This window comes from Bufo gargarizans, chromosome 2 (genome assembly GCF_014858855.1).
Source record: "Bufo gargarizans isolate SCDJY-AF-19 chromosome 2, ASM1485885v1, whole genome shotgun sequence".
NCBI lineage: Eukaryota > Metazoa > Chordata > Amphibia > Anura > Bufonidae > Bufo > Bufo gargarizans.
The window spans coordinates 656,205,083-656,227,578 of record NC_058081.1 but is presented as its reverse complement, the minus strand read 5'-3'; the positions used below and the strand labels follow the sequence as shown (position 1 = coordinate 656,227,578).

At 44.2% G+C, this 22,496-nt stretch overlaps 1 protein-coding gene across 2 annotated transcripts in view; it reads right to left on the bottom strand.

Annotated features, from left to right (window-relative positions):
- PCSK7 (proprotein convertase subtilisin/kexin type 7) overlaps positions 1–22,496 on the bottom strand; it is a 69,785-nt gene that overhangs the window by 5,754 nt on the left and 41,535 nt on the right. For both annotated transcript variants that reach the window (XM_044282249.1, XM_044282250.1), the window contains 2 exons: positions 18,201–18,308; positions 17,258–17,360 (listed from right to left, as the gene is read on the bottom strand). In XM_044282249.1, the coding sequence (XP_044138184.1) occupies positions 17,258–17,360; positions 18,201–18,308 (211 nt within the window). The remainder of the gene's footprint in view (positions 1–17,257; positions 17,361–18,200; positions 18,309–22,496) is intronic.

Here is a 22,496-nt window from a genome sequence, read left to right as displayed (position 1 = left end):
CACCCTCGCCAATCAGCTGTTTGGGGAGGCAGTAGCACTCCTGTGAGCACTGTATTCTCTTCCTAGGTTACTTTCATCAGTCACATGGTCTAGGCGCAAATGAATGGACCTTAGCTGCAATACCAAGCACAGCCACAACACAATGTACGGCGCTGTGCTTAGTGACCTGTGACCTAAAACAGGGTGCCAGATCTGTCATGACAGACGCAAAAAGTGCCTGACTGACCCCGCTTACTGACAATGGGATCTATCTGGCTCCATCATGGCGTCCGTAGAAAGAAAAGAGCTGCCTGCTGCGTTATTCTTCTCATCAAATAAGACTTCTCTGATGGATGTATGAACAGAGCATTAGCGCTCATCCAAACGACAGTATGGGTCTGCATCTGTTCCGCAATTTTGCAGAACGGTGCTGGACCCATTCATTTCAATAGGGCAGCAAAAGATGCTGATAGCACAGAGTGTTCCATTTCGCAGCCCCGAGAAAAAGATAGAGCATGTCCTATTCTTGTCCGCGGACAAGAATAGGCATTTTCTACTGTAGTGGCGGCCATTTGCAGTCCGCAAATTGCAGAACACACACACGTATCCATGTCTTGCGGATCCGCAATTTGCGGGACGCAAAACACTACGGTCATGTGAATTTAGCCATATCGAGAAGATCCTGATCACAATGTGAGATGATGTAACTGAATGCACGGAGTACAGAGAAGAGCACAAACACACTATATAAGTATAGCAGAGTCAGGGTACAATAAACCAAAGTGAGGATCACTGCGCGGCAGATGCAAAAGCCAACTGGGACAAAAGGGGCTTGCACGAGTGCAAAGGGTTAACCACCTGGTAAGGAAAAGTGCAGAAAAACAATGAAGCCCCCGTGCACAATGTCCCTTTCCTCATATGCATCCTGAGCACATTACCAGCCTCACTACTCCTCCTCTCCTCCGCTCACCCCCCTCCTCAGCCGGTCTACTTGCTCTTTTCTCTCCCCACATTCTTTGCCATTAAAGTCAGAAGCAGTAAACATTGCCTAAAAAGGACTGAGACAGAAATCATGAGTGCAGCAGCTTGGCAGGTGCCCAGGAGGCGACCGTGCCCGCTGCTCCAAAACCAGCAGAGAGAACTGCGCAGCAGACAGGAACTGGTCACGGGAAGTTTAGGGTTAATGTGCAGGCGATTGTTTTACAGTGACTGTACCTGTCAGCCATCATGAAGGATGACAAAGCGGCCTCTGATTTATGTCGTGTTAAACACACTGTACAATCCTGCGCAGTCTGACTCATTACCGGCGGGTTTTGCAACTTGAAAGGGAATTTTCCATGTAGCATTACACGCCCGCTAGCTTCTGATCGCCCAACATACCTTACCGGGTCAGCCCAATGTAAGACTAGGCTGAACTTTTTTATCACGACCTATAAAATGCCAGTCTGGTACAAATAACATAAATTAGACCAGATGCCACGCATTTCATTCCAAGAATAACATTTCTCAGTGAAATGAATAAGATCCACATTTCATTACCAAGGAAATGAATAAAGTCTATTATACATGGTCTGCAGCTTACAGGGAGTCTATTCTTAAAGGGAACCTGTCGCTAGGAAAATGCAGTGGCGGCATGTTATAGAGCAGGAGGAGCGGAGCAGATGGAGATGGATTCAGTAAAACTTGTCTTTTATTCATTTACAATCCTGCTCTTTCTAGGCACAGGAGTCACGTGGGTGGTCCGACAAAGTTACTGACAGTTAACTCTCTAGGCTTAGTCAGCTGTCAATCACCGATAGGCCCGCCTACTGGACTTAGAGAAAGAACAGAGATTTGAATGAATGACAGGTTTCAAGGAATTTTTTCTCCAGGGGGAGACTGACCAAAGACCATACAGGGAAATTTCCCGGTTGACCAATACCCAGGGGGCAACCGAACCCTCCTCACAGCCGCTCACAAGGTGTGTAACCATGTGATGCGCTCAGCATTAAAATGAATGCTAGAAGCATCAGGTACTTATGCACCTGGCCAGCAGAAGAAAGTACCCTCCTGAACTCAACTGTGTCGCCGCCCTCAGAACGGTGATCGGATAGTGTTTTATGCTGCACTGTGGTATTTGGCTCTGCTGGGGCGGTATCTTGTGCTGCACTACAGTACTGCTGGCCCCGCCTACTTGTGGCTTGGGTTAGCACCGCCTACTTGTGTTGCCCCACCTTCCATCAATTTAAAGCTGCCTACAACATGGGGCTACTTATTTTTTTTTTTTTTCGTGGGCCACTAAGTTCCCAGTCTGCCCCTGCTTTCCACACAAAGCTATGTAGCAATCTGCCTAGCACAAAATTTGTAAGGGTATATTCCCACCACAGATTTTGAAAATAAGTCTACAAAAACACGCAAAATCCAGTTTTTTTTTTTTAAAGCTTTAATTGAGCTTTTTGTTGTTTTTTCAGCTCGTGGTTTTTGGAGGAGAGTTTTTTTTTACGCTTCCCATTCATTTTCATGGGAGATTCAGCGTGGACACCACCCCAAGGTAGGGAAAAAATACAAGTGCTGCTTCCCATGATGGATGTGAGGCAGTTTTGAGGTAGAAAGATGCCAAATAACTTAGTGTGAACTGGCTCTAACAGATCTGCTGTTATTCCGCAAGAGCAAAATCCAGACAGTATGGAGTGGATTACCTTGTGGAAATTCTGCAGGTCTGCCGCAGGTTGGTCCCTCTGCATCGCAAAGGCTGAAATCCATGGCAGAAACCCGAGAAATAAATTCACATGCTGTGGGTTTAAAAAAGTTGTGTGGATTTTCTTGCAGAAACTGACCGTCAAGTGAGGATGAGGTTTTGTCTGCATGCAAATCCTCTGAAGAGCTAACGCCACGTGTGGCAACTCCCTTAAAGAGCTTCTGTCACCCCCCATTGTGCAATTTTCATTCGCCGACATTAGCTTTTTGCTAATGTCAACTGAGTGCAATCATACATGTCCTACCTCTGTCTGACTTATTTCTCGTAAAAATCATACTTTTATCATATGCAAATTTCTTCACCACCAGCAAGTTGGGCGTGTACTTGCTGGTAGCCGCCGCATCTGCCGCTTCTAGACATGCCCCATCTCCTTTGATAGACAGGGCCAGCGGGCGCTCTCCTCGAACGGCGCAGGCGTCCTGAGTGAAGGACGCTCGCTTGCCAACTCCTTCCTCAGTGCGCCTGCGCCAATTATGTCACACTACACCCGGAAGAGAAGACTGCCGATTATCGCTGATGCCGGCAGTCTTCTCTTCCGGGTGTAGTGTGACATAATCGGCGCAGGCGCACTGAGGAAGGAGCTGGCAAGCATGCGTCCTTCACTCAGTACGCCTACGCCGATCGAGGAAAATTACGGCGCAGGAATTCAGCAGCAGACGGGGCCAGCGAGAGGAGGAGAGCGCTCGTTGGCCCCATCAAGAAGAGATGGGGCGTGTCTAGAAGCGGCAGATGCGGCGGCTGCCAGCAAGTACATGCCCAACTTGCTGGTGGTGAAGAAATTTGCATATGATAAAAGTATGATTGCACTGAGCTGACATTAGCAAATAGCTAATGTTGGCTAATGAAAATTGCACAATGGGGGGGTGACAGAAGCCCTTTAAAGCAGCTCCGTCACCAGGATCAACCCCTATTAAACCAAAACATACTGCCTGGTAGGGCTCATCCTACTGATTAAAACTATACCTTTCTTTTTTCTGTATGCTAAATAGCTGCAAAGACGTGAGGTTATTATTCATATGCAAATGAGAAGTTCGAGCACCAGGAGGCAGGGCTGAATCCTTTGAGCACTGGCCTTTTTTGTACATTTGTCATTGAATAACTATTAATAAAGAATTCATGGAGAAAGATGCTGCCTTCACCTACTATCTGAACGTCTATCCTCAGGACATCAATATCAGATCAGAGGGGTCTGACCAGCCACCCCCCCCCCCCTTCCGCCGACCAGCTGTATGAGGAGATGGAGCAAGCAGTGTGCACGTTCCGTCTCCTTCCTGTTCACAGCTGCTTTGCCGTAGACAGCAGCAGTGAACAGGAACAGAGAAGGGAGACGGCACGTGCACACTGTGTGCGGTCTCCTCATACAGCAGACCAGCAGAGGTGCTGGGTGCCGGACCCCCATCGATTTGATATTCATGTGTTCATAGATAGTGATTACATCGGTCTGTACTGGCACTTTATTTAATTGCACATCTGATGTTACATTTTGGATTTATTTTTTCACTTTTTTTTTTTTCCAAGTAATTACCGTAATCACTAGCACTTTTATTATTGTTTGGCCATTTATATTGGTACTCTGGCATCAACCACTTTGAGGTCTTTTCACTGGTTGTATTTAGGACTGTGCTGTGAGTGGAGGTACCCCTATACATTGATAGGAGACCTGCAGTCCCCTAGTTGGTGTTTTTAATTAATTTTAAAACAGATTTAACAAAGATACACATGTTTTATTTATTGGTGTGCATCCATTTCTTAGCATGCACTTGCATCAAAGTGTAGCGGCCATTTATGCATGCGGATAGCTCCCTCTCCGTTATTGGCTATATTTGGGAGTTCAATGGCAGTGAAGCATGAGCGGTGTGCTCTCTTTCACTATAGAGTCCCTGTTGTGGAAATTGGTGGGACCTACACCTACTGTATCTGACAATGGTGGCATATCCTAGAAATATGACAAGTCTTGAGATGGGAATACCCCTTTAATGTTCTTGCATTTCAGTTCTTGAGTGGGCGCAGTCCACATATGTAAAAGATCTACTAAACACTTTGTGGTCTATGCCGCTGCTGTTCAGCCGCACGCTGATCATAATGAGGATAAGAATTGTGCTCGACAAGCTTCATTTATGAGGTGAGCTGCAAATGTGCCATTATAATGAGTCAAATAAAAAAAATAAACCACGCTGGGGGCAAATGTCACAGAGTTATAAGAAGATCAGAGTACGCTTCATATGACAATTAACCACAGATACTGGCCTGTAAATGCACTGAGCACGGGCTCTGGACAAGTCCTCGGTGCGCTGAATCCCTCATTTGCATATAAAATAAGTCTTTCCTCAGGAACAATGCAACCGATTTAAATCAGCAGGATCAATTCCACTGGGCAACATGCCAGGTTTGATCGCGTTGGCGAGTGCTCTTTAACCCATTGTGGAGAGCCTGAATTTGTATACTTTTTTACTACTTTGGAAAAAAAAAAAGTTTTTATTTTATTTTTTTAAGTTTCTTTACATTGCATTGCCATTTTCTGTCTACAGAGATGCATGAAGGCTCGTTTTTTGCGGGGTGTGCTATAGTTTTTATTGTAACCATTGTGGGGTGCATTCTACTTTTTGACCACTTTTTATTAATATTTGACCAATAGTGACCAAAAATCATTTCAATTCCAAATCAAAAATTTTCAGCTGTTTTTGAGAAGCTTAAAAATCAGTCTATTTGCAGAGTATCACTTCTTAGTCCTGTCAGCTGGCGGCTCATCTAAAGCCCTCATCTCCGACCTCCTGAGCTGATAAACACTGGTTTAAGCCATAATCTTATCAGCTTGATAAGCGTTTAGCCATAATGAGTGTTTAGGAGGTCAGAAGTGCAAAGATAAAGCTTCAAATGAGCAGTCAGGACTGAGAATTAACACGCTGCAAATAGACTGATGTTTAACCCATATATCTCAAAAACAGCTGAACATTTTTAATGACGACCAATTGAAATGGATTTGAAATCCAAATGATTTTTAGCCCAAAATGAGTAAAATGCAACCGTAAAAAAAAATTGCCCCAAAAGGTGTCCATAGCCTTTAAACCAACTGGAAAATTAACCAGTTGTTCCCAGTAAAGAAACGTGATTACAGTGCTGCATTTTAACATTCGCTTTTTTAAGCCTGTGGTTTTTATGAGAATCTGGAAACCCCAATCATTTACAAATCCTTTCAGGATATTGCTTTTTTAATCCACTGAACAAAACTGTAGCAAAAAATACAGCAAAATACAGTTTTCTGCTGGGTATGAACAAGGCAAGTACAGTTAGTGATCTCCCTTGTAGAAGCGCCGCACGGCTCTGCACTCTGTAAAGTGTCTAATATTTGGATTCAGTTCAGGGTTAACTGTATTCTAGATGCATCCAAATCCATGAAAAAGGCCTGGAAATGAGTCAAATCCTACAGTCAAAGGATTATAAGCAAAGTTTTGCAAACCGAAGACTGTTCTGGAAAGCCTCATTAGCACAGGGTATTATTATATTCAGCAACTTTTATCAACATGCTCAATTTAGGAAATCACTGCTATTTTATGAAGGCTGGATGGGTAATAAATCTGAAGTTATTTTCTCTCCATGCGCAGTCACATACCATGCTGCTCTAAGGCGTGCTCACACCATATGCTTGCAGAACGCTGCATCTACTGACTCTGTTCTGGTGGTGTTCTTTTTCCTTTGCCAAAACTGAACCAGACAGACAGATACAATCTCATGTTTCATCAGTGAAAACAAAAAGTTGCAGATAATCGACATACAGGTGAAACTCGAAAAATTTGAATATCGTGCAAAAGTCCATTTATTTCAGTAATGCAAATTAAAAGTTATTGCATTAACGCAGCTTAAAATTAGAATATTGTGAAAAGGTTCAATATTCTAGGCTCAGAGTGTCACACTCTAGTCAGCTAATAATCCATACCCCCTGAGCAAAGGGGACCTCAAAATTGAGACTTTGGGGTTTCCTAAGCTGTAAGCCATAATCATCCAAATTATAACAAATAAAGGCTTGAAATATCTCGCTTTGCATGTAATGAGTCTCATATGTTAGTTTCACCTTTTAAGTTGCATTACTGAAATAAATGAACTTTGCACAATATTCTAATTCTTTGAGCTTCATCTGTATGTTGCTCAATCATCAGTCTGTCCAATATCCCCAACTTAAAGGGGTTCTCCCGAAATTAAGAATAAATAAAATTACTTAAAATACTTAGATAATTACTTTATTATAAATATATCCCCAAATACCTTTCATTAGTTATAATGGCTCTTTTTGTCCATCTGCTTGTCAGGGATGATGATCCTGAATACAGTTTAATATGATCTTCATCTGAATTTCTGTAGGAATGGAGTTCATAAGGAGATGAAGTACAGAGAGGAGGATGGGGATGTGGCTAATGAGCAGCAGCTCTTGTATGCAGTCTCCATTACCAGTCTGTCCTCTCTGTACTTCATGTCTCCTCATGAACTCCATTCCTACAGCGATTCGGCTGAAGATCTTATCAGTTATATTCAGGATCATAATCCCTGACGAGAGGAGGATGAGGCAGCTCTTTAGCTCAGTGTTGTGAAGTAACTTGTCCTGCTGTGTGATTAGGACAGGTTCTGTGTGCACTAATAGGACGGCGGCCATTTTATTTCCCCTGATAACTGCTCCCTAGACAAAAAAAGCCATTATAACTAATTAAAGGTATTTGGGAATATATTTATAATACAGTAATAAAGTATTTTCAGTAATTTTATGAATTCCCAGAGAACCCCTTAAAAGGGGTATTCTAGGATTCTGATACTGATGGCCTATCCGCAGGATAGGCTATCAATATATGATCGACAAGGGTTGCTCCCATGCATCAGCTGTTTCAGAGCAGCTCAGGTACCAGAACTCGGCACACATTGTGCAGTGGACACAGCTGGTAACTGCAGTATTCACTTCAATGGGAGCAGAACCGCAGTTACCAGCTCCGTCCACTACACAATGGATGGAGCTGTGGAGTTTTCGGCGCTGGAATTACTCTGAGATAGCGGATCGACAGGGCTGTGAGTTGAATAGGCCATCAAGAGAAATCCTAGAACCGCCTTTTAAAGTGGCATTCTGGTTAAATAAAGTTATCCCCTGTCCACAGAATAGGGGATAACTATTAGCTCGGTGGGGATCCTACCGCTGGGGGCCCTCACTGGTCACATAAAAGAATGAACGGAGTGACAGGTCGGGCATGCACGTCGCCGCTCCATTCATTTCTATGTGAGTTCCAGAGATAGCAGAGCACTGTATCTTTGGAATTTCTATAGAAATGAATGGAGTGTCTGCATGCATACATTATCTGCCATTCCATTTATTTCAGGGGGCTCCATAGGGTACCCAGCCCCCAGCGGTAGGACCCCCAAAGATCTAAGGCTACTTTCACACTAGCGTTTTGGCTTTCCATTTGTGAGATCCATCCAGGACTCTCACAAGCGGTCCAAAACGGATCAGTTTTGTCCTAATGCATTCTGAATGGAAAAGGATCTGTTCAGAATACATCAGTTTGCCTCCGATCAGTCACCATTCCGCACTGGAGGCGAACACCAAAACGCTGCCTACAGTATTTTGCTGTCCGCCTGACGAAAAAAAGCCAAACGGACCCGTCCTGACAGACAATTTAAGTCAATGGGGACGGATCCGTTTTCTCTGGCACAACAGAAAACAGATCCGTCCTCCATTGACTTTCAATGGTGTTCAAGACGGATCCGTCATGGCTATAGAAGACATAATACAACCGGATCCGTTCATGACGGATTCATGCGGTTGTATTATTGTAACAAAAGCGTTTTTTTGCAGATCCATGACGGATCCGCCAAAAAACGCTAATGTGAAAGTAGCCTTATAGTTATCCGCTATCCTGTGGATAGGAGATAACTGTAGATAACCGGAATACCCCTTTAAGGCCTAAACAATTATTTGTTTCTACCTGTGGGTTTTTTGCCTTCCTTGGGATAAACGCTGCAGGTGAATAGACTGAATTGGATGGTTAGATATCTTACAAACATTTTCTAAACTACAGTACTTTGCCCGAGTTGGCAGATTCCTTTTAACCCTTTCAATGCTGGGGTGTTTGGACACTTTGCCCCTCCGGCAGCCAGGAAAATGTTTACAGTTTTGATATGTACAAATAAAACCTAAATTGCAAAATACACAAATCATACTAACCTCCCCCCAAATACCCATATATCTTATGAAAACAGACACCCGACACATCATCAAAACGCCTCTCGGCACTTTTTACACACAGGCACCATTGTGTAATTTATTTTGTCAAAGCACAATTTTTAAAGTTGTTTTCAGCAGCTTACGGTGTGACCCAAACAGATAGTTCAGCGTGTGCAGAGTTCATACATACCACCGAGGCCTAAACTGCACAGATCTTCATTAAAAAAAATCTCCAGAACGGAAAGACCAAAAATCAGCTTTAGGCCTCATGCACACGACAGTATTTTTTCACTGTCCGCAAAACGGGGTTCCGTTGATCCGTGACCGTTTTTTCATCCGTGGGTCTTCCTTGATCTACGGACATGAAAAAAAAGAGTCGTTTTGGTGTCCGCCTGGCCGTGCGGAGCCAAACGGATCCGTCCCGAATTACAATACAAGTCAATGGGGACGGATCCGTTTGACGTTGACACAATATGGTGCAATTGCAAACGGATCTGTCCCCCAGTCAGGAGTCCCTTTTATACCATCGGATCGGAGTTTTCGCCAATCCGATGGTATATTTTAACTTGAAGCGTCCCCATCACCATGGGAACGCCTCTATGTTAGAATATACCATCGGATTTGAGTTACATCAGTGAAAACTCATATCCAACAGTATATTCTAACACAGAGGCGTTCCCATGGTGATGGTGACGCTTCTAGTTAGAATATACTACAAACTGTGTACATGACTGCCCCCTGCTGCCTGGCAGCACCCGATCTCTTACAGGGGGCTATGATACGCACAATTAACCCCTCAGGTGCCGCACCTGAAGGGGTTAATTGTGCGTATCATAGCCCCCTGTAAGAGATCAGGGGCTGCCAGGCAGCAGACCCCCCTCCCTCCCCAGTTTGAATATCATTTGTGGCCAGTGCGGCCCCCCCTCCCTCTATTGTATTAATAACATTGGTGGCACAGTGTGCGGCCTCCCCTCCCTCCCTCTATTGTATTAATAACATTGGTGACCAGTGTGCGGCTCCCCCCCCCCCCAATCATTGGTGGCAGCGGAGTTCCGATCGAAGTCCCAGTTTAATCGCTGGGGCTCCGATTGGTAACCATGGCAACCAGGACGCTACTGCAGTCCTGGTTGCCATGGTTACTTAGCAATAGTAGAAGCATCATACTTACCTGCTGGCTGCTGCGCTGTCTGTGTCCGGCCGGGAGCTCCTCCTACTGGTGACAGGTCTGTGCGGCGCATTGCTTAATGATCTGTCACAGCGCAGCAGCCAGCAGGTAAGTATGATGCTTCTACTATTGCCAAGTAACCATGGCAACCAGGACTGCAGTAGCCTCCTGGTTGCCATGTTTACCGATCGGAGCCCCAGCGATTAAACTGGGACTCCGATCGGAACTCCGCTGCCACCAATGATTGGGGGGGGGGGGGGGGGGGCCGCACACTGGTCACCAATGTTATTAATACAATAGAGGGAGGGAGGGGAGGCTGCACACTGTGCCACCAATGTTATTAATACAATAGAGGGAGGGAGGGAGGGAGGGGGGGCCGCACTGGCCACAAATGGGACTCCGATCGGAACTCTCCACTGCCACCAATGATGGGGGGGGGCCGCACACTGGCCACCAATGTTATTATTACAATAGAGGGAGGAAGGGGGGGGGCCGGGGGAGGCCGCACACTGTGCCACCAATGTATTAATACAATAGAGGGAGGAAGGGGGGGGGGCATACTCTGTGCCACCAATGTTATTAATACAGTAGAGGGAGGGAGGGGGGCCCGCACACTTCGCCACCAATGCTATTATTACAATAGAGGGAGGGAGGGGGGCCTGGGGCAGGCTGCACACTGGCCACCAATGTTATTACAATAGAGGGAAGGGGGCCGGGGGAGTCCGCACACTGTGCCACCAATGTTATTAATACAATAGAGGGGGGGGGGGGGGCGCACTGGCCACCAATGATATTAATACAATAGAGAGAGGGAGGGGGGGGGGGGGCGGGGGCCGCACTAGCGACCAATGAAATTTAAACTGGGGAGGGAGGGGGGTCTGCCCCCTGCTGCCTGGCAGCCCCGGATCTCTTACAGGGGGCTATGATACGCACAATTAACCCCTTCAGGTGCAGCACTTGAGGGGTTAATTGTGCGGATCACAGCCCCCTGTAAGAGATTGGGTGCTGCCAGGCAGCAGTCATGTACACAGTTCGTTGTATATTCTAACTAGAAGCGTCCCCATCACTATGGGAACGCCTCTGTGTTAGAATATACTGTCGGATCTGAGTTTTCACGAAGTGAAAACTCAGCTCTGAAAAAGCTTTTATGCAGACGGATCTTCGGATCCGTCTGTATGAAAGTAACCTACGGCCACGGATCACGGATGCCAATCTTGTGTGCATCCGTGTTCTTTCACGGACCCATTGACTTGAATGGGTCCGTGAACCGTTGTCCGTCAAAAAAATAGGACAGATCAAATTTTTTTGACGGACAGGATACACGGATCACGGAGGAGGATGACAAACGGTGCATTTTCAACTGACCCATTACAAGTCAATGGGTCCGCAGAAAATCGCGGAAAACGGAACAACGGCCACGGGTGCACACAACGGTCATGTGCATGAGGCCTTAAGCTGGAAATCTTAAAAACCATCAACCTATAAAACTGGAATTAGGCTACTTTCACACTAGCGTTCGTCGGTCCGCTCGTGAGTTCCGTTTGAAGGAGCTCACGAGCGGACCCGAACGCAGCCGTCCAGCCCTGATGCAGTCTGAATGGAGCGGATCCGCTCAGACTGCATCAGTCTGGCGGCGTTCAGCCTCCGCTCCGCTCGCCTCCGCACGGACAGGCGGACAGCTGAACGCTGCTTGCAGCGTTCGGGTGTCCGCCTGGCCGTGCGGATCCGTCCAGACTTACAATGTAAGTCAATGGGGACGGATCCGTTTGAAGATGCCACAATATGGCTCAATCTTCAGGCGGATCCGTCCCCTATTGACTTTACATTGAAAGTCTGGACGGATCCGTACGAGGCTATTTTAACACTTAGGCTGTTATATGCTAAAATAATGCAGACGGATCCGTACTGAACGGAGCCTCCGTCTGCATTATTATGATCGGATCCGTTCAGAACGGATCCGATCGAACGCTAGTGTGAAAGTAGCCTTACACTCCTTGAAATGTAAGTGCACCAGAAAGCAGACAAGCTGGTGGCTGCAGTTCCTTGACAGTCTGTTGAGAACCATGTCCACCTTTATATAAACTTTACTGAAGCTTGTGTGTGAGGTGTGAATGTTTGGTGCAACTTATTTGATTCTGTGATACGGAGGACGGTAAACATCTGGGTCATGGTGTCAATAAACTGACTAATTAGGTACATTGGGGTAAGTAGGTGAGCGAATGCTCATACGCCAACTCCTTTTCTGGGAATAAAAACAAAAAAATGTGAGAATTAGAGAGCAAGTATGTTCTCGCATTGACGGTGGGGATTGATAACATGCAAAGTCCATGTTACCTTCCCTCTGGGATCATGAACAGTTATACAGGGAGAAAGGAGGAGGATCCATTTCTCTACTCACGTCCCCCGCTGGCCTCCATTACTCCCCCTGGCTGGTTGAGGATCACAGTCGGCTAAATGGGGAAACGGTTGCTTCATCCTGGTATATCTCAGGCTGACAATTTTATTTTTAAAACAAGACCAGGACTGGGATGCTAGCTGCCATATAACCAGAGATACAGACCATAAGAATTAGGTCAGGAGTTTGTGCTTCAGGAATACGCAGCGCTCACTCCCCAACAGTTGCTAAAGGCTGCATCTCGGACTGTATCACAGCTGGCACCAGCAGTATAAGTATATATATATATATATATATATATATATATATATATATATATATATATATATAAAAAGCCCTTGCTCATTTCTATAGCTGCTGTATGTGGACAAACAATGGCAACTGAACACTTGGCCCCATACCTGCAATGATTAGGACCTCACTTTTTACTGAGTTTAAGGAGACTGTGACATAAGTAAACATGTCTAGCAACAAATGGCAAAAGGAAAAAAAAAAAAAAAGAAAGAAAGAAATGATCTCACTTTTCAAAGGCCATTTACAATATCACAGCTCCTGGCAGTCCTTGAAGGACTGGAAGGAACGAGGACCCATTCTTGGTCACGATTCATGAGACTGCTGCAGCTACGTGTGCATAACAGGTCATTACGGAGGCAGTTTGCTATTTTTATGACAGAACTGACATATCTCAGGTTAGAGCTGCCATGGCAATCTGACATCCCGATGGCCCACTGTCAAGGAAACAGACGACTTTGTAGAGGGAAACTACGGCCACACAGACATTAGACCTGCGGTGGCGCCAGAAGAAGGTGGACTCCTTTCTAAGATATCTATGAGAACAACTTTACTATTGATCTCTTAAATATGGTTTCCTATGGCGTACATAGACAGCTATGTATATCTTATAGATAAAAAGCACACAGACAATTTCAATATGCATTCCTTATGTGAACCGCTATTTCACATAAACCATCTTTCTAGTCTATGACCAACCTACTAGGAAAGTGTGCAAAAGTGCCTAAAAATGAAACCATAGGTATTTTACTTTAATACTGAATATACAGGTCCTTCTCAAAAAATTAGCATATTGTGATAAAGTTCATTATTTTCTGTAATGTACTGATAAACATTAGACTTTCATATATTTTACATTCATTACACACCAACTGAAGTAGTTGAAGCCTTTTATTGTTTTAATATTGATGATTTTGGCATACAGCTCATGAAAACCCAAAATTCCTATCTCTAAAAATTAGCATATCATGAAAAGGTTCTCTAAACGAGCTATTAACGTAATCATCTGAATCAACTAATTAACTCTAAACACCTGCAAAAGATTCCTGAGGCTTTTAAAAACTCCCAGCCTGGTTCATTACTCAAAACCGCAATCATGGGTAAGACTGCCGACCTGACTGCTGGCCAGAAGGCCATCATTGACACCCTCAAGCAAGAGGGTAAGACACAGAAAGAAATTTCTGAACGAATAGGCTGTTCCCAGAGTGCTGTATCAAGGCACCTCAGTGGGAAGTCTGTGGGAAGGAAAAAGTGTGGCAGAAAACGCTGCACAACGAGAAGAGGTGACCGGACCCTGAGGAAGATTGTGGAGAAGGTCCGATTCCAGACCTTGGGGGACTTGCGGAAGCAGTGGACAGCGCCACCGTGTACAGGCGTGTGCAGGAAATGGGCTACAGGTGCCGCATTCCCCAGGTCAAGCCACTTTTGAACCAGAAACAGCGGCAGAAGCGCCTGACCTGGGCTACAGAGAAGCAGCACTGGACTGTTGCTCAGTGGTCCAAAGTACTTTTTTCGGATGAAAGCAAATTTTGCATGTCATTCGGAAATCAAGGTGCCAGAGTCTGGAAGAAGACTGGTAAGAGAGAAATGCCAAAATGCCTGAAGTCCAGTGTCAAGTACCCACAGTCAGTGATGGTCTGGGGTGCCATGTCAGCTGCTGGTGTTGGTCCACTGTGTTTTATCAAGGGCAGGGTCACTGCAGCTAGCTATCAGGAGATTTTGGAGCACTTCATGCTTCCATCTGCTGAAAAGCTTTATGGAGATGATGATGTCATTTTTCAGCACGACCTGGCACCTGCTCACAGCGCCAAAACCACTGGTAAATGGTTTACTGACCATGGTATTACTGTGCTCAGTTGGCCTGCCAACTCTCCTGACCTGAACCCCATAGAGAATCTGTGGGATATTGGGAAGAGAAAGTTGAGAGACGCAAGACCCAACACTCTGGATGAGCTTAAGGCTGCTATCGAAGCATCCTGGGCCTCCATAACACCTCAGCAGTGCCACAGGCTGATTGCCTCCATGCCACGCCGCATTGAAGCAGTCATTTCTGCAAAAGGATTCCCGACCAAGTATTGAGTGCATAACTGAACATCATTATTTGAAGGTTGACTTTTTTTGTATTAAAAACACTTTTCTTTTATTGGTCGGATGAAATATGCTAATTTTTTTAGATAGGAATTTGGGGTTTTCATGAGCTGTATGCCAAAATCATCAATATTAAAACAATAAAAGGCTTGAACTACTTCAGTTGTGTGTAATGAATCTAAAATATATGAAAGTCTAATGTTTATCAGTACATTACAGAAAATAATGAACTTTATCCCAATATGCTAATTTTTTTAGAAGGACCTGTAGATCATACGGCTCTTTTCTAGGATTATACCAGTGATTCAAAAAATATAATAAACACTGGAATATAGTGTCGAACTAAATAAATACAGCAAAAACTGCACAATTGTCAAGACTTCTCATTCGAATGTACAACATTTAGGTTTAATAGAGAATTTTAGTACATATCAGCAAGTTACTTTAAAATGTTTAAAGGGTTAAGAAAAGGCCAGGCATTATAGATTTCATTTAGGCTTCTCTTTTGAGATATACACACACACACATACAATAATGGTATATACACAAATATAATATTATACAGTATATCTGTATATAAAACAACAGCTCCCCCTAGAGCATGAGATTTGTAAGTACACAGGATTTCAATGATAGGCAGTTGTGGCCATGCACCCAGCTTTTCACAAAGAACGCTTGCTTACATTTTTCTAACCTCTGTCAGTGTAATGTTAGATTACACGAATTCTGGTTGCAATCATAGATTGTAAGCTCTTGTGAGCAGAGTTCCTCACTCCTATCGTCTGAATTGTTGAATCTGTAATGTCCACTTTGTTTGTACATGCTCCCTCTGAATTGTAAAGCGCTGTGGGACATGTTAGCGCTATATAAATAAAGATTATTATTAGATAATTAGTGAACTGCCACTGCTGGAGATCGCTAAGGCGACTTTCACACTTGCTTTGTGTTTTTCAGGTATTTAGATCCGGCAGAGGATCTCAATACCGGAAAAAAAACTGTTCCGTTTAGTCCTCATGCATTCTGAAGGAAAGAGAACCGCTCAGGATATCTTCCGTTCCGGCAGCATTCCGTTTTGGGCCGGTCATAAAAACGAAAAAACGGATCCGGCACTGAAAACAATGTAAGTCAATGGTGACGGATCAATTTTTTTTTTTTTTTAGCCTTAAAAAAAAAAAAAAAAAAAAAAAAAAAAAGAAGGTCATCCATTGACAATATATTTAGCGACGATCCGTTTTTCCCATTCTGATTTCACACAACCGCATCCCAACGGAACGGATGCATCCTGATGTGCAAAATCAAAACTGATCTGTTTAATTGCGGTATTTATGTCCTCGGCCGGATCTCAATACCGGAATTAACAACGCAAGTGTGACAGTAGCCCAAGTGCTGGACTTGTAATTTCGGCATAGAAATGAATAGAATGGCAGAGCGAACGTTTAAACCCAACTTCATTTATGTGGGGGACGGAGAACCCCTGTTCTTGGGATCGCGGTCTGACCCCCTCCAATCTAACTGTTACCTCCTATTCAATGAATAGGTGATTATTATTATTATTGGAATATCCTTTAAAATAATTACATACACTAATTACAAAATGAAAAAAAACAAACAAAAAAAAAGGGCCCGTGACTTCTTATATAATACCTTTAAATAACTTTTGGCATGTCAAGTTAGGTTATATCAGACAGGATCCTACAGTGGAGACTGATTTCTAGAAATAAGCCTTGCACCCCCCTCTACCTTCACAACTGAAGAGGCGACAAAGCCTCTACATTCTGTTTAGTGGGGGTCCCGATTCCTCACCGATCCATAACTTGTTAGAAAGTGTTTAAAGGTGCGTGTACAAGTACATCACGGCTTTACTACCTAAAACATACTTTCAGTATTTGCTGAAGAATTACAGATAATCTACATACGTGCACCATTTTTACAAAAACTTCCAATAAAATAGTCTGCAGCCAAGAGATGAGACAGGCTGTATTTTTTTTTGCCCATATCATGTAGAAGGTCGGCTTATGCGTCATATCCCAGGGGTCAGCAACCGGCAGCACGCCAGCTGTTATGAAACTAGAACTCCCAGCATGCACATGGGCTCGGCTGTCCCTGGAACTACCACAGAAGAGAACAGATCATGCAGAGAATTGTAGTTTGACAAAAGCCGGAGGTTAATGACCCCTGCGCGATCCTGACTAAACCTATTAAAAACAGACCTTGTCCAAGGCCGGATTCACACGCTGTACACATAGTGCAGCTGTAACACAGCGCAGGCGTCATACTGACAAGTCGTGTGCTCACACACATTGATAGTCTACTGTGCAGAAGACAGGACAGAGGTTTTGTAAGTGTATTTAGGCTTTAATGAATTTTTATCATACACGACCAAGTCGATAATTGTGCACTCACCATTCCAGCTTAATTCCAGCACATTGGGAACCAAAGGAATATTCTTGTTCTCTTTCAGCAGTGGGCTGACATAGGAAGCTAAATAGGGAACCGACTCCCACACCTACAAAGAAAACCGTGAAAATGGGAATAATGGTTATGAAGGGTCTGATGACCGGTTTGACATGAAGAAAAATAATTTCTGTGGTAGTGGTAACTTGTCTTTGCCCACTGTTATAGGCCATGGACAGCTCTGCACGGATTATATTTTTTACTGTTCATTGGCTTGCAAAATGCAATATGAAGCAATGTTCTAAATGGTCTACATTAAAAATCTCCTTCTACTTTGCTTCTGCAGAGTGTGTGCAAGTCCTTCTCCTAGCTTGTGGTGCGGTTTCAACAAACGCTTGGAATTCTGGAGTAACCAGCAAATGTATGAAAAAAAATGGACAACTAGACATGACACCCGCTTAACAATAGGGTGTATAATTAGAAAACTGCCAGTGTCGGCACTGAACGGATAGTGCCAGCCTGTCTCCAGAAGGAATAACAGAGGGACAGCTATAAGAAAATACACCCCAGAATCGTTAAATTCATCACTGAAGCAGACATGTCAGGAGACAGGTCCTCTTTGATGCAAACTGTTTGCCTCCATTATGCCTCATTCACACAGTCAGTGTTTGGTCAGTGATTTCCATTAGTGATTTTGAGCTAAAACCAGGGGCGGCTCTAAATACAGAACAGGAGCAGATCTATCCCTTATACCTTATGTCTGTGGAGGCTCCGGTACTGGTTTTGGTTCACAATCACAGATGGAAATCACTGACGTGTGAATGAGGCCTAACACTGTGGCAGAAATCGTTTTTTTTTTTTCTTTGACAGCGGAAAACCAGTAGCAACACAAAACTTGGGGTCACAACCCTGTTGCACGTCATAATATAGCAGCATGTAATGGTCACATCACCTTGGCAGCGTTTGTAAGACGCCAGGCATTTAACAGGCCAAATCCATGCTGATGGCTGTGACTAAATCCTGCTCCGTTGGCCTCCCAGGCAGCTTGATGGTCTTCATACTGCAGATGAATAAACATTGGGAAGATGATGAATTAGAAGATAAAAAAAAAACAAGTACGAAGACATGCAAAATGAACTTTATCTGTTACCGAAATTTTTATTTATGTCCTTATTTTACATATAGACTATACAATCTTGTTTTACTTATTTAATGATCATTCCCATGGTATTATTTCACCCTCTGCCTTTTTAAAAAGACAGCCGAGTGTAACAGCCGAGTGTAAGGCCCCTTTCACACGAGCGAGTTTTCCGCGCGGGTGCAATGCTTGAGGTGAACGCATTGCACCCGCACTAAATCCGGACCCATTAATTTTTATGGGGCTGTGCACACGAGCGGCGATTTTCACGCATCACTTGTGCGTTGCGTGAAAATCGCAGCAGGTTCTATATTATGCGTTTTTCACGCAACGCAGGCCCCATAGAAGTGAATGGGGCTGCGTGAAAAATCGCAAGCAAGTGCGGATGCGGTGCGATTTTCACACACGGTTGCTAGGAGACGATCAGGCTGGGGACCCGACCATTATTATTTTCCCTTATAACATGGTTATAAAGGAAAATAATAGCATTCTTAATAGAGAATGCATAGTACAATAGGGCTAGAGGGGTTAAAAAAATAAAAATAATATAACTCGCCTTAATCCACTTGCTCGCACAGCCCGGCTTCTCTTCTGTCTTCTTTGCTGTGCACAGGAAAAGGACCTTTGATGACGTCACTGCGCACATCACGTGGTCCGTCACAAGATCCATCACCATGTTAAAAGATCATGTGATGGACCATGTGATGAGCGCAGTGATGTCATCAAAGGTCCTATTCATGTGCACAGCAAAGAAGAAGACAGAAGAGAAGCCGGGCTGCCCGATCAAGTGGATTAAGGGGAGTTAAATTATTTTTTATTTTATTTTATCCCCCCTCCAGCCCTATTGTACTTTGCATTCTGTATTAAGAATGCTATTTTCCTTTATAACCATGTTATAAGGGAAAATAATAAAATCTACACAACACATAACCCAAACCCGAACTTCTGTGAAGTCCCGGTTCGGGTCTGGGTACCAAACATGCCAAGTTTTCTCACGCGCGTGCAAAACGCATTACAATGTTTTGCATCCGCGCGGAAAAAAAACGCAAACATGGAACGCAATCGCAGTGAAAACTGACTTGTTTTAGTGTCAAAATCGCACCATTTTCCCTGAACGCATCCAGCCCCAATCCGCAACGCCCGTGTGAAAGGGGCCTAACTATTATAGCGCCACATCACGCAGCACTGAACCGGAGGGCCCCGAGGCTATAAGAAAGCATTTAAAAGGGTTGTCTCATTTCAGACATTGGTGGCAAATCGCTCTGAAATGTCACCAATGTCAGATATATGCGGGTCCCACTCCTATCTCCAGAACAGGACTCCTGAAGTAAATGGAGAGCAGCCGCGCATGCACAGCGTGCTCTCCATTCATTTGTATGGGAGTACCAAAAATTGATGAGCGCTTCGCATCGAGGGCCCCCTTTCTCTAGACAGGAGGGTGTCCTTGAGATGGGAAACACACCTATCCGACATAGGTGGCATATCCTTCATGTTTTGAAATTTGTTCACGCTTCGCTTGGTGGTAAAAGCAGAACTGCATTATGGATTCCGCTACCATGGACCATAACGCAATTCTATGACGGAATGCCTTTAGAATCCTCTCCTGCAAAATGGAAATGGGACGGATCGGTTATGCAGGCCATAGACTTCTATTATGACGGAATGAATAACGGAATGCCTCTAAAGGCATTCCGTTAAGCATTCCGTCACAGAATTGCGTTATGTTCTATGGTAACAAAATTCATAATGCAATTCTGCTTTTACCACCAAACGAAGCGTGAACGAATTTCATAACATGATATTCGCTCATCTCTAATCACAACCAATTGCTTTTAGTACCAAAGTAGTAAAGGCCCCATTACACGGGATGACCGAGCAGGCAATTATAGAGAACAAACTGTTTGTTCCTGATAATTGCCTGCTCGTTAGGGGAGTTGGGAACTGCATTTACATGCCGCAATCACCTCCGCCGTACACAGCTCTACAGCCATCGCTCTGCCTTGTACACACTAATTGTTTCTCGGCAGCAGATTGCGTTTGCACAGAACGATCTGTGGTCCAGAAACAATGCCTTAGGTGTCCACATCAGAAATGTTTTCACCTGATGAATGAATGTTTGCTCGATCAAGCGATCAATTCCACCTGTACACAGGGCAATTATTGGGACTTAATGTTCCTATGAACGCTCGTTCCCGATAACGCCCTTGACCGTAGGTCTTACCCTGGGTTCACACCTGAGCGTTCTGAAATAAGCTCTCTGTATGCGCGATTGTACTGGCGTTTACAATCGCGCATACAGAGACAAGCGAACGCCCATTGTCGCGCGTTCCCGAAAGTCTATGTACGGGAACGCGCGACAAACGCCCCAAAAAAAGCTCAATAACTTGTTAATGCTTCGGGTGTTTTTCAGCGCGTTCGAACGCGCTGTAAAATGCGAAAATGTGAACCAGTCCCATAGGGAAGCATTGGTTTGCATCGGTTATGCGTTTTACAGCGCGTTCGAACGCGCTGTAAAACGCGCAAGTGTGAACTTAGGGTTACAGAGCACACAATAAGAGTACGTTCACACACAGCAGAAATGCTGCGGATTTTCTGTTTGCAGGCAGGAAAATTCACAGCGGAACACAGCGGCAGCAAAGAGGTTTATTCACATGCTGTGGAAGCTGACAAGCAAGTTGATTTTATATCTGCAGCCAGTCAATTCTGTTTATGGATTTCACATTTTGCAAAACATAAGTCAAATCTGTGACAAAATCTGCATGCAAGATCTGCATCAAAATCCATGACTGATTGTTTTTCCATCCCGTGTGGGTTTACCCTTATAAGTAATAATTATATGGATCACATGGATAACACACTGACCACAGGACAGACAACTACTACAGTCACTGGCAATGATCCTATTGTTGTCAGCCTCTGTTCAGCCATATATATATAAAAAATGATGTGTAAATATATACACACACACACACACACACACACACACATACATACATACACAGTGCCTTGAAAAAGTATTCACTCCCCTTGACTTTTTTGTGTTTTGTTACATTACAGCCTTAAGTTCAATGTTTTGTTAATCTGAATTTTATGTGATGGATCAGAACACAATAGTCTAAGTTGATGAAGTGAAATTAGAAAAATATATAAATAAAACTATTGTTTAGAAATAGAAAACAGAAAATTGTCCTGTGCGTATCTATTTACCGCCTTTGTTAGGAAGCCCATAAAAAGCTCTGGTGCAACCAATTACCTTCAGAAGTCACATAATTAATGAAATGATGTCCACCTGTGTGCAATCAAAGTGCCACATGATCTGTCATTACATATATACACCTTTTTGGAAAGGCCCCAAAGACTGCAACACCTAAGCAAGAGGCGTCACTAACCAAACACTGCCATGAAGACCAAGGAACTCTCCAAACAAGTAAGGGACAAGTCAGGGTTAGGTTATAAAAAAATATCCAAATCTTTGATGATCCCCAGGAGCACCATCAAATCTTTCATAACCAAATGGAAAGAACATGGCACAACAGCAAACCTGCCAAGAGACAGCTGCCCACCAATACTCACGGACAGGGCAAGGAGGGCATTAATCAGAGAGGCAGCACAGAGACCTAAGGTAACCCTGGAGGAGCTGCAGAGTTCCACAGCAGAGACTGGAGTATCTGTACATAGGACGACAATAAGCCGTACGCTCCATAGAGTTGGGCTTTATGGCAGAGTGGCCAGACGAAAGCCATTACTTTCAGCTAAAAACAAAAAGGCACGTTGTGAGTTTGCGAAAAGGCGTGTGAGAGACTCCCAAAATGTATGGAGGAAGGTGCTCTGGTCTGATGACACTAAAATGTAACTTTTCGGCCAAACAAAACGCTATGTCTGGCGCAAACCCAACACATCACATCACCCAAAGATCACCAAACCCATGGTGGTGGCAGCATCATGCTGTGGGGATGTTTTTCAGCAGCCGGGACTGGGAAACTGGTCAGAGTTGAGGCAAAGATGGATGGTGCTAAATACAGGGATATTTTTAAGCAAAACCTGTACCACTCTGTGCGTGATCTGAGGCTAGGACGGAGGTTCACCTTCCAGCAGGACAATGACCCCAAA